General features: G+C 41.9%; 1 protein-coding gene across 1 annotated transcript in view; it reads left to right on the top strand.

The window, feature by feature from the left end:
- LOC148030276 (uncharacterized) overlaps positions 1–18,311 on the top strand; it is a 96,858-nt gene that overhangs the window by 21,352 nt on the left and 57,195 nt on the right. The window contains exon 3 of the mRNA XM_087686559.1: positions 7,550–7,666. Within this exon, the coding sequence (XP_087542685.1) occupies positions 7,550–7,666 (117 nt within the window). The remainder of the gene's footprint in view (positions 1–7,549; positions 7,667–18,311) is intronic.

The raw sequence follows: 18,311 nt of genomic DNA, 5'->3' as shown, positions 1-18,311 counted from the left end.
TTGTCTTTGGGGGGGGGGGGGGGGGGGGGGAGGGCAGCAGCCCCTTACATTTGTGGAGTTGGAAGGTCTCTTGCTGCAAGAGGAACAGACTCGGAAGAATGTGGCACCGCGTTTAGGTGATATGCCTGTGCTTTCCAAGTTCAAAGGCAAAGGAAAAGTCAAGAAAAATGTAAAAAAACAGCAAAAGGGTGATGCTAGACAGCCATCAAATAAGGTTGTCCAAGACATAGAAAAGACTAAATAGAAAGGAAAATGCCATTATTGCAAGAAGCTCGATCACTATATCGATGAATGCAGAAAGAGATTGGCCAAAGAGAAGAAAAAGAACTCCGGTTTGACTATCCAAGAAACATCAGCGAGCAAATCTATTGATGATGATACTTTAGTCAACTTTGCAATGGCTGATTCAGCATTTAATGCTGCTGAATCGCAGCAAACATGGTATTTTGGCAGTGGGGCGTCAAAGCACATTACTTCCAGGAAGTGTTTGTTTACCTCTTTGCATTCAGCCCCTGCTGGGAAGCGTGTTACATGTGTGAACAACAGTAGTTATGATGTATGTGGCATTGGGACAGTCACTATTACTGCTGTAGATGGTTGTGATTTCATGCTTCTAGATGTCTTGTTTGTACCTCAAATTACAAAGAACTTGTTGTCTATCTTTGCTTTTAATAAGTATGGCTTTCAAGTCATCTTTGAGGATGACAAATGCATTGTAAGAGACAGAGAGATGGATTATGCACTTAGGCTGTTTGGCACCTTGCATAAGGGTCTATTTTTGTTGGATACATATGATAGACAATCTCATGATGCTTTAGTAGTCACTACTCTTTCGCCCACTATGCAAAATGCGGAGCTATGGCATGCCCGCTATAGACACATGAGCTTTGGGATTTTGATGACCCTTCAAAGTTGTCATATGGTAGATGCATTGCCTCCAGTGGAGACTCCACCTCCTCATGCATGTGAGGGATGTATTTTGGGCAAGATGCATAGGTTTGCCTTAAAAAAGAATGGTGCAGTATGTGCTGTCCGAAAAATGCAGCTTATTCACTTTGATGTTTGTGGTCCCATGAGGACACGTGCACTTGGAGGTCATCAGTACTTTGTTACATTTATTGATGACTACTCTTGGTATACATGGGTGTATGGGCTGAAGGCAAAGTGTGGTGTGTTCATGCATTTCAAACATCTTGTTGCAAAGCTTGAAGCTGAAACTGACTTAAAAGTGTAGACACTTCTCACGGATAGAGGGGGGGGGGGGAAGTACATGTCTCGTGCTTTTGAGACATATTTGCTTGATCATGGCATTACACATCAAGCCACTGTTAGAATGACTCCTCAGCAAAATGGTGTTGCTGAAAGGAAGAATTGGACTCTTATGGAGATGACTCATTGTATATTAAAAAGGAAGGGGCTACCTCATAAATTTTGGCTAGAAGGCCTTGAATGTGCAAATCATGTGTTGAATCGTGCACCCACTAAGGCATTGAAGACGATCGCACCGTTCGAAGCTTGGCATGATAAGAAACCCAAAGTAGTCTACTTTTGGATGTTTGGTTGCATAGCCTATGCATATGTTCTGAAAGAGCTTCGTGGGAAGCTTGATGACAAGGCTGTAAAATGCATATTTATTGGCTACAGTTCGGAGAGCAAGGGCTATTGCTTGTTCTGAAAGAGCTTCGTGGGAAGCTTGATGACAAGGCTGTAAAATGCATATTTATTGGCTACAGTTCGGAGAGCAAGGGCTATTGTTTATATGACCCACGTACGAAGAAAGTCTTTGTTAGTAGAGATGTCCTATTTGCTGAAAATGCTGCATTTTCACATGGTCAGTTTCAAATGCTAGCTACCCATGACATTGGTGATGTCTTTGATGGTCTTTTGCCACTTACTTTGGAGTCTGTGCCCGCTGTAAATGGCAGGACAAACTTAATACAGCAAGCTGTTGTTGCACCATATGCTCCTGAACAGCAGGGTATTGATGATGGTTTGCCACATGCAGTGGAAGAAGCAGTACAACATGAAAGGGCTGCTGTAAATGCAGCCAAAACAGTCCCAAGATGGCTGTTACAGACTCTCTAGGAGAGTAAAATGGGTGCTCCTATACCTCAACGCATTAGAAGGGCTGCTAGAAATGCAACAAATGATGTAGGGGGGGTACATTTGATTGATTTTACGGAAGTAGATGATTGTGATGAGCATGTGTTTATGAGCTCACTATTGGATGATGATGAGCCTACTTCCTTGGACGAAGCTCAGCAAGATGTACATTGGATGCAGGCCATGTAGGATGAGTTAGACTCTATTGCTACTAACCCTACATGGGATCTTGTGGATTTACCACCTGGCAAGAAGGCCATTGGAACAAAATGGGTTTTTAAACTCAAACGCAAGGTTGATGGTACAATTGACAGATACAAAGCACGGTTGGTAGCAAAAGGCTATACACAGAAGAAGGGCATAGATTATGAAGAAACTTTTGCTCCTACATCCCGCATGAGTATGGTGAGATGTGTGATTGCTATGGCTGCAAATGATGGTTGGAAAGTACATTAGTTGGATATTAAGACATCATTCTTGAATGGGGATTTGCATGAGCATGTTTGTGTGTCATAACCTCCAGGGTTTGTGGTTAAAGGGAAAGAGCACATGGTATGCAAGTTGCATAAAGCTCTTTATGGTCTCAAATAGGCTCCTCATGCATGGTACTCCAAAAGTAATACTTATTTGGCTAGCAAAGGGTTCAAAAATAGTCCAATTGCTCCCACTCTATACATTAAGAATGAGGGGGGAGGGGGGGACTTGCTGATTATCATTCTTTATGTAGATGACATGCTGCTCACTGGACCTATAGAAGAAAAAATTGCAGATTTTAAGGCTGAATTAAAACATGCATTTGCTATGTCAGATATGGGCTGCCTACCTATTATTTGGGGATCCAATTCACCCAAAATCAGCATGGTATCATCATGTCACAATCACAATATGTGGATAAGCTGTTACATAGGTTTAGTATACAAGATTGCAAACCTAGGAGCCAGGCTTAAAGCTCTCTATGCATGATGGTGAAAAGATGTTTGATGTTGCAATTTACAGCCAGATTGTTGGTTGTCTTATTTATCTTTGCAACACACGCCATTTCATTCAGTATGCAGTATCTCAGGTGAGTAGGTATATGCATAGCCCACGGACCATACATTGGCAAGCTGTTAAGTGAATCTTCAGATATTTGCAAGGTACTCAGTCACATGCATTATTATTTCCTAGGGGTGAGACTTGCACTTACAGACTTACAATGATTCAGATTGGGCTGGTGATGCAGACACTAGGTAGTCTACTAGTGGACACTTTCTTTCTAGGCCGTTCATGCATTTCATGGCTAAGCAAGAAACAACCTACAGTGGCTACCTCGTCTTGGAGGCTGAGTACAGGGCAGCCTTTACGGCAACAGTGGAATGTGTATGGTTGCGCAGGCTGATCTATGTTTACCATTGGAGGGTTCTAGATCCATTCTTTCTGATCAGAGTGCTATTGCAGTAGCACGAAATCCTGTGTTTCATGCTCGCATGAAACACATAGAGGTGCATTACCATTATGTCAGAGAGAGATGCTATGCAGGAGAGATCAGCTTGATGTATGTACCCACATAGAAAAATGTTGCAGACATTTTCACCAAGGCATTATTACGCGAGAAGTTTGAGGCTTTTCGAAAGTCCTTAAACTTGTTACCCTTTGGTGATTGATCATCCTTGTACTTCATCACATTGGCATTGCAGGGGGATGTTAGAATTTGCCTATTCTATGGGCAGCGCCCAATGTAATTTGTGTGGTGTGGACACTTATTAAAGTGGCAATGTAAGGTGTGTACACCTAGTGTCTTAGAAACTTAAAGTAGTGACACTAGGCTCTAGAGTAAAATAAACCTAACTCTAGTTAGTTGGTGGAAGGTTGGTTAGGTCAACCCTTGACCTAAACATAAGTTGTTCTTTCATTCATTTAAGCAAGTACACTTTTCTCTTTTTGCTTTAGCTCACTCTCTTGTTGTCATTGTCTCTCCTCTCTCTCTTCATAAATGGTTGCCATTTTCCAACATTGGCTTGGTCGTTTGGTCAAGGATTTTGGGTTGCCCACCAAAACACCTGTACTTGGATGTGATAGCAAGAGTGCTGTATGCCTGGCCAAGAATGCCATGTTTCATGCACGTATCAAACATATTGATGTGTGGTATCATTTTATCAGACAAGTTTTGGATGATAGTCTAGTCACATTGACTAAGATCAAATCATAGGATAACCTTGTAGATGTTCTCACTAAAAGTCATGCAAAAGCCATCTCTCAAGGTTGAGATTTAGACTTGCATATGCCATTTGGTTAGCACAAGAGCCATTTTCTAAGATCGAGGACGGGCATGTTCCGAATGCCCAGATGATTGATTCTCCTTTAGCTATTCCAGTTGGAGGGGTGTCGAGCATACCTCCACTATCAATCTTCATCATTTCAACTTGGTTCTCGACACCACATAAAGACCAACATCAAACTTCTCCTTCTGCATTGTCATTCATGTTTGAAAGCTACCCTTCATTTGTTACCTTTAGGATTTGCCATTGTCTTCTTGTCTTTGACATTGACATCCCTTTCTTGTTGTACCTACCCTTTGCATTTCATGATTGTCATGATCTTTGTTGAAGGGCGCTTGGGCAAGTGAACAAATTTCCCCATCAGGGATACTGTCCAAGTGGCACTTGGCACCTTGCTACTTGCCATTCTCATCATGTAGCATTACTCTAGTATCTCATTGTGCAGAGCATCCTTGAGCACGCTACTCTTTCGTCGGATCCTAAGTTGTCTTCATTGGGGGTACATACCTCTTCACCCTTTAGTTCATTAGTGACACCCTTGTGGGTGGTTGTGTCTATACTATTTGTTTTGTAATTTGTGAGCCAACCATCCCTTTCTTGTAAAGGACACAAAATCAAAAAAACAAAGTTCAAAGTGGTTTGTACATTGCCTTCGTATGTTCTTGTAGGCCATTTTTCAGCCAACATTTACCCTTTGTCCGATGCCTTGGCCTCTCTAGGGTGGCCCTTTGGACTCTCAAGGAAAGATAACCATCAACTTTGTGGTCTTGGTAGGTTATTGGGCAATGGACATGCATCCATTGACCAATGCCTTGGTTGCTTTGGGTTGGGACTTTGTAGGGTAAACATGGGTGAGCCTTTCTTGGTAGTTTCTCTTGGTTCCAGTTTTGGGCCCAAGAGGTGTTAAGCTAAAAAATATGCATTTCATATTATACATTTATTAGCTCATTAAACAACCCAAAAACTCAAATATTAATGCACAAAGTGCTTTAATGTCCCATAAGCAAACTCCTACAGTTCGGTTGGTTCCTCATCTGTAAGTTGACGGTGTGCACAATCACTTGGCAGCCTAGTCTCCCCTACTTGCTTCCATTTGGCATTTTGTCCACTCATTCCTCATCATCTCTAGCTGCTTCTGTGGACACCCTTCAACTACCCTTCACAACCCATTACCACTGCTTCTCAGCCCGTGGTGAGGTCACGTACAACTGTTGCCTGCCCATTTGGAGGTTGCTAGTCACCGTGTTTTAGTCGAGCTGCCTGGCGATTCCTTCTCCATTGCTCCACGAACAATTTCAGCCAGTGCTCCTGCTGGTAGTAGGTACAATTGACGTATCACTACTGGTTACCTTCTGCATGCATCAGACTGCCTCCTCAACATCTTCAGCATCTGTTTTGCTCTCTGCAGCTACCACCCTGCTGATATCCACTAGGACAATTGTGTTTTGGTTCGGTTCAGGCCCCATTGCTGTCACCTTGCTCTTGGTGGACCATCCTAGTTCGACCACACTCCTACAGGCTGTGTTTTTGCTGCATGTCCCTTTCTCCAACATCTCTGAGCTCTGATTGGTGGTTTTAGCACTCGGGATCTGTCTCTGGTGGATGATGCACTTCAACATCTCCCTTGGCCTGCTCCTATGAGAGCCTTTGGCTGTTGGACAGCTCTGTCCTTGAGCATTTTGTACATATTCATCCATTATTCAATACTTCTTCATTCTTGAGTTTTGTGTTTTTGCATCACTGTTTAAGTTTATGTGTTTTAGTCATGGTCATACACTCTATATTTACTTTTGAAAACTGTGGTGTATCTCCATACTTTCCAAAGCTTTTTCATGCGGGTTATCTTCTAGTGATGGAGTGCTTGCAATCTTCTTGAGCCCGACATCTCTATTAGAACATTTAGGTGTACTTTACTATGATTTCTCCGGGACTTTCTTGGATCATAGATGTCTCTTGGAACCCTTTGAGGTGGAGTCACAAACTCTACAGAGACAACCTACAGGACGTCTTTGGGAGTGGAGGAGTGACCCTTAGTGAATCTTCTTTTTGAGATAGTGTTCACAACTTATATTGCAGATTTGGTGTGTTTAGTACTCTATCCAGGTTTTGGAGAGGGGGTCCTAGCAGTACACATATGTCATTTCTGGTTGTGAGCTGCATCATTGAGTTAGTGGGGGACATGATGAGTTTTACATGTATGTCATTTCTGGTTGTGAGCTGCACCATTGAATTAGTGGGGGACATCATGGACTTTTGGCATTTATTGTTCTTTTTTGCTTGGTTTGGTCATTTTGTCTACAGTGGCCAGTTGTGTTGTGGCTGGACACTTTCAGGAATCTCTTTTTGATATAGTGTTCACAACTCATATTGCAGATTTGGTGTGTTTAGTGCTCTATCCAGGTTCTGGAGAGGGGGTGCTAGCAGTACATGTATGTCACAATTCATCTTCTGGTTGTGAGCTGCATCATCGAGCTAGTTGGGGACGTCATGGAGTTTTGACATTATTGTCCTTTTGTTCTTGGTTTGGTCATTTTGTCCACAGTGGTCAGTTGTGATGTGGTTGGACACTTTCAGTCCCCTCTGACATTTTGGTTTGTACTCAGGATACTCAGGGTCTCTCTTTCTTGCCTTTCGGCCTAGACACCATGTGGTGGGTCTATTCCCTCTCTCTCAGCAACACCCTCACTCTTGTGTATCTCAGACTTGCTTGGGCTTGCCATCTTGTATCTTATTTATTACTTTTGCCATCTATGGAGATTCTTGGGCTTTTGAGTTTATGTTGTCTTTTCCTCTTTTGCAGCCGTTCAGGCACTTCTCTAGTTTGTCGAATAATTAGCATGATCCTTGTATTATAGAATGTTCTTTGTGCATTTTTGAGGTTACAAGGTATAATGTATTCATGTTTGAATTCAATGTTCACTATGCATGTGTCTTACTTGTAGTGTGTTGATAAGAATAACTCAAAGGCTAGTCTTTGTGATGAGTGTTTAAAGCAGTGTAGCTGGCTAGTTTTGAATGATTTTCTTTGAAGGTTGTGAATGGCCTTAGACCTTCTATTTAGAGGATTGAGTATGATTGGCTTGCTCTTGTCTTGATTGAATAGAAACGACCTCCTGTTTTGTGAAGAGGGTATGTCATCCAAAGGCTACACAAATGATCATGAATTGATGAATTTTAATGTCAAGCAGATTATTGAGCTAGCAAATACTGAGCCCAAAGATTCCAGTCAATGGAAAAAGAAGTCTCGCACATCTGATATCCAAGCAAAAAAAGTTGTACCTAGGAGCACACACAAGATTCTCCAGGTATGAGGATGCTATGATCTTCTTGTTTTGTTTGTATTTCATTAAGAGTTCAAGTAATGAAAACCTTCAAATGGCCTTTTTGTTGATTGAGCCAAGGAAGGGGGAGTGAAAGTAAAGATGTTAATTCATCGTTGTAAAAACTGCAAACTAGGTTAACAAAACGTGAACTATTATCTATTGTGGTTTTTAAGTCAAGCCAAATTATTATGAATTCTTCACCTTGGTGATGTAGGATACAGCAAACTCTCTCATGTAGATGACAAATTATAGGAGCTCTCAATGTGTATTGTTCTTCGGCTTACGTTGGTCATGGATAGTTGAAAGTCTTTGCTGTTTGTGGGATCATTGAATTTGTTGTGGCATCATCGTTAAACCAAACACTTGAGCATCACACTTGTTGAAAATTCATTAGCAATTATGGAGGGGAAGTCTTGGATATCCTTTCTTTTTGCTGGCATCTTATTGGTGCTCTAAGATTGCTGCATTATCAGTGGGATTACAGATTAGTAACTGTTATACTCACAAATTTTATCATGGCTTGCATTGCATGGCTCTTTTGCAAGAGAAAATGTAGCAAGGCTGCCGAATTCTGCCTATCAAATGGTAATAGACCCCCAAGCTATTGCGGGAATGTATAAGCAATATTTGATGGATTTACTTGGGTCTGCAATTGTGAATCTCAGACAGAATGACAGCAGCACGCTCTATGTTTTATGATTTGGTTAAGGTCCAAGGTAGAAGTGGTTGGTAGGCAGAAATAAGCTGTGAGTGTCCATGTGATGCCAATGGAGGAGGCACTGAAACAGGAATGTTTCCATAGGGTGTTGATAGAGGTGGAGGCATTGGAGCACCTAAGCCTTGTTCAAATGTTGGTTGGGGCACAATAGAGTGACCAATAGGTCCACTAGGTAAAACCATGGAGGCAAATTGGTGTACCAACTGATTGACACCTAGCTAAGTAGGGGTAGAGAACCCATGTTGTGTGTAACCCATAGGTGTATAGGATGGAGGCTGAGCCTCCCCCAAAGGTGCATGAGCACCATTTGGAATGGAAGGTGTAGAGGTCCTAAACGTTGTGCCTATGTTGGATGGATTCCCCCTAGTGTGGTTGGGGTTGATATGCAAAAGTGAAAGTTGTGAATGGTAACGGTGATGCAATGGGCTTGTAAATTGTCATGTTACATTGAATTGATTTTGATTAGGTGAATGTAATTGAAATGAAGGTGAAGATGATGAATGCAAAGAAGATGATGCACCAAACTCATTCTGATTGTTAGAAGCATAATGAAAAGAAGGAAGAGATGAATAAGAGATGCTTGAATTTTTCTTATAGTCACCCCTTGTATTCACGTACATGAGTGGGTCATCCATGGGGGATTTACCATGTTCTGCATAAGGCATTCTTGCTTTATTTTGGTCTTTACCAACATGTTGCAAAGGCGGTAAGGAAAGAGAAATAGGTGAAGGAAGAGAAGTAGAAACTTGTATATCTTGCATCGAAGTAGGAGAAACAGGCTAAAAGTATGGATTGTACTTCGGATCTCTCTCTCCAAGAGGGGAGCCCATCTCAAGTGGAGATCTCGATAGCCCTGCGACATCATCAAACTTGTGCACTACATTTGATGAGAAAGAACCAAATATACCTTCTTTATGCAGCTTTTGTTTGAAGACTTGCTAATGTAACTCTTTGGCTTTTGTAGCTTTGTGAGCCAATATTAGTTGTAGCTCCTCATCGGTGATATCACCAATGAAATTAGAAGGGTCTCCTATTCCATTGGAACCTTGCGGAGTTGGCAGTGGATGCCACTCTTGCACAGTTTGACTGGTACGACAATAGCATGATTACGGTGGGGGTAACTAAGAGACAATGAACATTGTGAATATGAAATTGAATGAATCTGAATAGAATACAATGCTCATGCGGCAAACATACTATGCAGTGAAGGAATACTGATCCCCAAACTTCCGTGTCTCGAGGACCGAGGCAAAGAGTATGAGTTGGAGAGTGTGTCGTACTGAGACGGATCCCAAATCGTAGCAAGGCAGCCTCCAGATATCTTTTGTAGCAAACATAGCTCAAGTGTGGTTGGATCAATGAGAGAGACAAGTAGAAGAGAGAGAAAATGTGCAAATGCAGTAGTAGATGACGATGTGGCAGCTTGGCAGAGGGTACCAACAGCAAAACACAAAATTTGATGTAGACTAGATGATGGCAGCAGCTGCTATGTGCAGGGTGGTAGCTGAATAGCAAATGCAAGCTTCTGTGTCAAGATTGTGGGAGAGAAGGAAGGAGTCTCACTTGTAGCTTTCTTGCTTGCACAATGGGGGAAGACACACAAGGGTGGAGGCTGAAAACAGTTTTCCTCTTCTTAGTTGTGTAAGCCAAAAGAACTCTGTTACAAAGAAATAGAAGAACCCTATATATGGGTCTCAAACCAAACTCAACTAACTAAGGTGGCATACTAACTGAGCCACGAACTAGAGTAGATAAGGATAGCTATCATGTAGCTATTATTCAGGGGCGGTGTACCAACCGCATCTGCAACTGACAAGTCGGTGACATAAATACACAACGGTCACCCTGGCGTATCACGAGTGGAGCTCGATATCTCAACACTCCCCCTCGAGCTCAATCCCAATTCCTGCACACCAAGCAGGTCTCTGAACTTGCGCAGCTTCTCTGCGCCCAATGCCTTCGTGAATATGTCAGCTACCTGATCCTCTGTGCTGACATAAACTAGATCAATAAGACCTAGTAAAACCCTCTCTCGCACATAGTGATAATGCACCTCAATGTGCTTTGTTCTAGCATGATAGACTGGGTTATTTGCCAAGTGTATACTACTCATGTTATCACAATAAATGACAACTGGCCCATCTGTAGACTGATACATATCATAAAGTAGCTTATGCAACCAAGCTACCTCACATGCAGCCATTGCTGCACCCCTGTACTCAGCCTCTGTGCTCGACAAGGCAACTGTAGGCTGTTTCTTGCTGCTCCAAGTGACTGCAGCACTCCCAAAAGAGAACACATATCCACTGGTAGATCGTCTATCAGAAATGCTACCAGCCCAATCAGCATCAGTGTATCCATGCAACTGTATCTGAACCCCAGTCTCATAAAATAGTCCATACTGCAATGTGGACTTCACATACCTGAGTATGCGTCTAGCCGCATCCAAATGCGGTTTCCTTGGAGCCTGCATAAACTGACTTACCAATCCAACAGCATAGCTCAAATCTGGCCTGGTAATAGTCATATAAATCAAGCTTCCTACTATGCGTCTGTACATAGTAGGGTCTTCCAGAAGCTCACCTGCATCTAGGCTCAGCTTCACGTTCTGCTCCAAAGGAACTGAAATAGGCTTACAGCCTGTCATCCCATATTTGGACAGCATTTCCAATCCATACTGCCTCTGCAAGAGCTGTATCCCACTTGGTGATCTAATCACCTCAATGCCCAAGAAATAACGCAGCTCTCCCAAATTCTTCATCTCAAACTTCTGCTTCAATAGCATTTTCACATGAAGGATATCTTCATCACTGTCACCTGTCATAATCAAATCATCAACATAAATGACAAGTAGCATAATACCTTTCTCTGTTTTTCTCACATAAAGTGAGAAATCTGCCTTGGAAATCTGAAAGCCAATAGTGACAAGATACTGTTCTATCTTGTCAGACCATGTTCTAGGTGCTTGCTTCAAGCCATACAAGGCTTTCTTCAACCTGCAAACAAACTCAGGATGAACAGCATGCACATAACCTGGTGGCTGCTCCATATAGACCTCTTCTTGCAAGTCACCATGCAAGAAGGCATTCTTTACATCCATCTGATGTAAAGACCATTCCTTTGATGCAGCCATAGCAATGACTGCTCTTACGGTTGCCATCCTTGCAACCGGACTGAATGTTTCTTCATAGTCAATGCCATATGTTTGTGCATACCCCTTGACTACTAATCTTGCCTTGTATCTGTTCACAGAACCATCAGCATTGTGCTTCACCTTATAAACCCACTTACAGCCAATTGCATTCTTACCTTTAGGCAAAGGTACCAATTCCCATGTAGCGTTTGCTTCCAAGGCATCCATTTCTTCATCCATGGCTTTCTCCCATTTTTCTTTTCCCATGGCTTGCTCAAAAGAAGTGGGTTCTGGTTCCTGTATCACCTTGACCATATATGCATAGTGAATGGCTGTAAATCCATCATGTTTCAGCCTATCCACAGGATACCTAACTCTGGTAGACCTGCGCAAAGTGGGTTCACTCCCAGGTGCTCTCAAAACATCCCTGGTCTTTCTTACTCCAGGTGTAACAATAGAAGGAATACCCAACTCATCATCAATGCTCTGTTCTGAGCCACTGGATTCACCATCCACATAAGAGTGACCTGCATTCACATCAAACATGGGCTGATTAACCTTCTCTTTTCCTTTTCGTGATACCTGCATACCACTATCTGTATTACTTTGAGAAGATTCTCCTGATCTCAATCTGTCTGTCCATGGCGAAGAATGTGAACCACTGCTAGAGGACGCTCCAGGTCCACTAATATTTTGTGACTGCTGCTGTGAATTCTGTGCAGCATTACCATTTTGTGCATCTACATCATCAATCACATTTACTGGTTTATACCAGCTACTCATCTCATCAAAAACATCTCTGCTCACTGTAAACTTACGAGTAGAAGGGTTATAGCATCTATACCCTTTTTGCTGCAGAGAGTAACCAATAAAGATGCACTTCTCAGCTTTTGGATCCAACTTGGATCTCAGCTCATCTGGCACATGAACATAGGCAATGCAACCAAAAATCTTCAAATGAGAAATATCTGGTTTCCTACCAGTATACCTCTCCTCTGGAGTCATTCCATGTATTGCTGCAGTGGGAGTCCTGTTCATTATGTAGACTGCTGTAGCAACTGCTTCAGCCCAATAAAAATCTGGCAAGTCTTTTTCATTGAGCATGGCACGAGATACCTCTCCAATATGCCTGTTTTTCCTTTCTGCAATTCCATTTTGTTGTGGGGTATAACTGCATGAATATTGCTGCTTTATGCCATGCTCCTGCAAGAACTTTGCAAACTCATTTGAGAGGTACTCTCCCCCTCCATCTGACCTCAGGCATTTTATTTGCAGACCTGTTTCTTTTTCAGCCATAGCTTTAAGGGTTTTGAAATGCCCAAAAACTTCACTTTTCTTTTTTATAAAATACATCCAAATTTTTTTGCTATAGTCATCAATAAAAGTGACAAAATAATGACAGCCTTCAAGATATGCAGCTTTAGTAGTCCACACATCAGAGTGGATTAATTCCAATGGCTTCTCACTCTCTTGAACATGTCTAGGAAATGGTTTCCTTGCCTGTTTTCCAAACTGACAGGCTTCACATACCTTATGCATTTCTGTAACCTTGAATTTTGGCAATCCTGCAACAATATTTTGGGCCTGCATTGATTTAAGTCGCTGTACATTAACATGACCAATGCGTTTATGCCAGATATCAATATCTGCAACTACACCGGTCCCATGTGCAAACATTGCTGCACTCAATTCAGACATGTCTGCATCCAACGTAAACATTCTGCCCTTCTTCTTTCCTTTTGCTATCAAGCGACCTTTATTTTTCATATCCTCAACAAAGCATCCATGAGGATTAAATCTGACCTGCAAGCCCTGCTCAACCATTTGACCAACAGAAACCAGATTCTTGGTGATATTCGGGACATGAAATACATCGGACAGGTATTTCTTTTTCCCATCCTGCATAGACAAGGGAATTTTTCCAATCTGCACAATAGGATGTGCAGTATCATCACCAGTCTCCACAAATCCTGGTTTTTCCATTTTCCTTGCATCCTCCATCCATTCTGCATGATCTGTCATGTGGTTTGATGCACCTGAGTCAACATACCATACATCATTGCTTTCTTCTGCACTTGTCACAGAATTGTTCATGTGCTGCACCATAAACAAATGCTCATTTCTGTCATCACTCTGTCTACTAGAAGATGCATAATTCCCTTGTTGCAGTTTTCCATTCATGATGTCATTCTGCTTTTTATAGCAGTCTTTAGCCATATGACCCATTTTACCACAGTAGTAGCATTCAACATTACTGTTTGCATTTTGACCTCTTTGCCATCCACCACGACCTCTTTGGCTCCCCCTGCCTCTAGAGTTACCACGTCCTCCTCCATAGGACTGGTTTTCTTGAGTTTGCTGCATATTCTGATTTCTACCACAGCCTCCAAATCGGCCTCCTCTACCTCTGCCTCTACCTCTTCCAGCATTTGAGTAGAAGACAGCTTCTTTTGAAGTTTCTCCTGAAGAAGATGCACCACCATTTCTCTGCTCCTCAGAAATTAGAAGAGCAATCAACTCCTCAAAGTCAGGAAATCTTTCACGAACGGAAATGGATGTTCGAAACTGTGCATAATCCTTTCCTAGACCATTCAAGGTCACGGAAACTAAATCATCATCTTCCACTGGCGACCCAATGGAAGCAAGTGCATCTGCAATCTTCTTCACCTTCATGTGGTAGTCATTGATGCTCATATTTTCTCTTTGCACATTATGCAACTCTTGCTTGAGCTACATTTTCCTGGCTTGCGTATTTGTGCTATACATTTTTGACAAAGTATCCCATGCCTCCTTTGGCGTACTTCATCCTGAATATGCACAATCATAGAGTTTGAAATACTGATAGACAGCCAGTACATAACTTTCCTGGCTCTCTCATGCCATGTTTTAAATGCCTGCATTTGCTGTTGATTGGGAACATCAGGAAGAACTGGTTCTTCTTCATTGCCTGCAACAAATTCCCAATATCCTTTTCCCATAAGGAAATTCGTCATTCTAAACTTCCATGCTTGGAAGTTGTTCTTGTCAAGCTTTTCAGTGACAATCTGTGAGAGAGAATCAGATGCCATTACAGAATACTGCAAAAAATTCTGTCACTGCAAAAAACACAGCTTCACCCTCACAAGGGCAAATCTGCAAAACTGACGAAAGTGGTATTTGACCACACAGTCACTTCCTAGTGACGATTTTGCATAAACAGGAACCAATGATGATTCTGAAACTCCCAATGTCTCTGCGCACAAGCATACGATGCAATTTTTACAGTAACTATTCACCGACCTGTAGAACAGTGGCTGCACAGCATAAAACTGGGCCTTTTCCTGAGTGCGTGCAGAAGACTTCCGCCTCCAAAACAGGCCCCGAAATGGCCTCAAATAAAAAAAACAAGGTCGCCAAGGGCTAAAGCCCTTTCCCGCAGCATATACTGCCCTCTTGCTTCACCGCGAAGGGCGTCTCAACCTGAGACAATGCACTCCTGCACTTTCCGGCTGTGCTGCCTGCAGAGATCTGTTCCCAAAACAGAAAATGAAAGCAACACTGCTCCTCTTACCAGAACACCGCGAGCTTAGCTTGCTTTCTTGAGCTCCTTACCACGAACAAGGCTCTGATACCATGTCAAGATTGTGGGAGAGAAGGAAGGAGTCTCACTTGTAGCTTTCTTGCTTGCACAATGGGGGAAGACACACAAGGGTGGAGGCTGAAAACAGTTTTCCTCTTCTTAGTTGTGTAAGCCAAAAGAACTCTGTTACAAAGAAATAGAAGAACCCTATATATGGGTCTCAAACCAAACTTAACTAACTAAGGTGGCATACTAACTGAGCCACGAACTAGAGTAGATAAGGATAGCTATCATGTAGCTATTATTCAGGGGCGGTGTACCAACCGCATCTGCAACTGACAAGTCGGTGACATAAATACACAACGGTCACCCTGGCGTATCACGAGTGGAGCTCGATATCTCAACATTCTGGTTGATTGCCAATTGGATGGAGTGACTTCGGGGCAACTTCCATGCATAGAAGAGTGGCTGCCAGCAGTAAACACAATGTTTGGGTTAGGTTGATAGCAGGTGATAGCAGTTTAGGGTAGCAGACTATGGGGGGTTGGCACTAGATAATAGAAGTGTTGAGCTAAAACATGCTTTACAGCTGATTAGCACTTTTAAACAGTCCCAAAACATGCTTAATTAATGAAAAATGCAAATTTGGTGCGTGGTTTAAGAGGAATTTAGTGGTCCTTCGAACCCTAATATTTTGGGGCACCCTTCAACATCTATAAATAGATAGGCTGCCCACCATTCAGCCTCATCCTTTTGTACATGTTTCTCACTCTACCTTGTAGGTTTCAGCCATCAGCCATCTACCATTTGCTGTCCAGCCATCATCGATTTTTCAGCATCTAGTGCCAGGCAACAGGCTGTTGCTATCTCTCCCATCAGGCGATTGTTGTAGTACCTGCTTTTTTGTTGTCCAACAAGCCGTCTACATCAAGAAACACATCTCCTATTGTTGCCCCAGTTACTTGACACTTTGATAATCAGCGTTTGGTGTTTCCCACACTCCTACACTTCGATTGGTGGTCCCAACACATGGGATCCGTCTCGAATGGACATCACTCTTCGACATTGCATTGTTCTGCCCTTGGGGATTTTGTACACTCTTGTATTCATTCACTTTAGAGTTTTTTCTCTGTCTTTGTCTCTGTGTTTGAGTTTTGCATTTTTGCGTTTTGCATTTTGCATTTAGGGTTTGAGTTTTGCTTTGTCTCTGTCTGAGTCTTTATGTTTTAGTCTTGGTTGTACTTGCTGTGTTTCCTTAGTGCAAACCCTAGCATATCTTCACAAGGAGATGATGACGGGAAGATTCAATAGAGATATCCTTTGCGAATAGGGTGTGGACAGTGAAGCTTTAGCACTTGCAAACTGCAAAAACGAGATTAGTTGAATGGAGGGCAGCCTATCTATTTTTAAAAAGTTTAGGGTCTCCCAAATTAGGTTTGCATGTGGGACATTGAAACTCTCTAGGACCACATCTCTTTTTAGTAAGATATTTAAATTCATTAATTAATTTGAGTTTTGGGGTTGTTTAATGAAGGCTAATGAGTTTTATCTCAACAATAGCAATTGACATCAAAGGGAATAGTGATGATGAAGTTAATGTTGGTGATGCAGTGCTTGCAGAATTTAAAAGAGATAAGGATGGACCCACACAACATGTCCTTATATATGGGATTTTTGGGCATATGTCAAAATAAAATGATGTTTTAATGAAAGAAAGAATTTTGGGGCTTTTAATGGTGGAGCAAGTTTGGACTTAATGCACGATAATTTCTTAACAGCTTCTCTTAAACCCAAAAAGGTGCCCAAGTGGAGTGAGAGACTAGCTCCATCCCTTTTTATCCAAAAGGACCCACCCAAAAGAGACCAAGGCATCGGACCAAGGGTGTCACAATGGATTGCCCAAGTGCCTACCAAGATTGTAGAGGTGATGGAATTCTTTTTTTGTTTAGCCTAAGTGATTAGGTCTTACAATTTTCTTCTTAAAAAGAAGGCAAGGAATTTGATGGTAGGAACCTCCACAAAGAACAATCATGTGGCAAAGGTGTCGTTGTAGAGCTATGAAGAAGTAAAATAGTAGATGGAATTTAATAGCTACTCAGAATCCTAGTGAGTGATAGGAGTGCTCATTTATGCTTCGTTTGATGAGGTAAAATGAAATCATGCTACACAATGCATGAGTTTTTACCTTGGAGGGAGCGTACTATTGTAGGTTTTCATCCCTTTTAAGGGCCCAAATATATACACAATGCAAATGCTAAGGAGTGATACATGAAGAGGCACTCGTTCGTCAAGGTGCCACTTGGATATTGCCCTCATGGAGGAATTGTTGACTTGCCCAAACATCCTTATACAACAAAGAAAATGAATGCAATGATGTATGCAATGCAAATATAGATACAAAAGGAAACAGATGCCGGTGTTGAAGGCAAGAAGATGAGCCGAAGTATAAAAGTACCATGTTGAGTGAGCAATCCCCTTTGAAACCATGGACATCAATGCTAAATGCAGAAGAGTTAATGTCGGCTTGTGGTATCTAGAACATGATGAATACAGAAACTTGACATCTCTCAGTTGGTAGTGCTTGAAGGTGAATCGGCCACTAAGATAGTTGGGATGTTGCATACTCTATCTCGAGAGAGGCATCTATGTTAACCAAGTGTCACAGGTGTCCTTAAAGCTCGACATCAGGAGATGGTTAAGAATTTGAAGGTGTAACCACCATAGTAGTAGACAACTACGAAAATGAATGAAGACTTGACACTCCTTAAGAGGTAGAGCTAGAAGGAGAATGAACCACTTGGATAGTCGAGATGTGCCCATACTCGATCTAGGGAGAGTCCTTGTGTGCCCAAAACTTGACCTTGGGAGATGGCTTTTGTGCCAATTAAGAATGCTCATGCTAGTCTTGTAGTAGGAAAGCCACTTTTGTGGCAATTTGGATCCTCTACAAAAAAATCAATATCTCCTTAAACAATAAAGATTAAGAAGAAAAAGTTTTAAGGAAATGTGACCAACATAAAATAGTAGTTGGGAAAAAAAAGAGGGTTCAAAACAAGCTAGGAGGTATATATTTCTATGTCCATCTTTGAGACCATTTATGCAGAAAATTAAAAACTTTTAATGCTATTAGAACCATCCTAAAATTTTTTAAATCAAGCTAGAACTTTCAGGAACAAATACTTTGATATATATGACATGGATTCCCATTAAGAGATTT

This window comes from Lygodium microphyllum, chromosome 10, assembly GCF_053477565.2.
Source record: "Lygodium microphyllum isolate KBCC chromosome 10, Lygodium_microphyllum_v1.1.10, whole genome shotgun sequence".
NCBI classification, from domain to species: Eukaryota; Viridiplantae; Streptophyta; class Polypodiopsida; order Schizaeales; family Lygodiaceae; genus Lygodium; species Lygodium microphyllum.
Note: the sequence above shows the minus strand (reverse complement) of the source record. Positions and strands in the feature narration are given on the sequence as shown.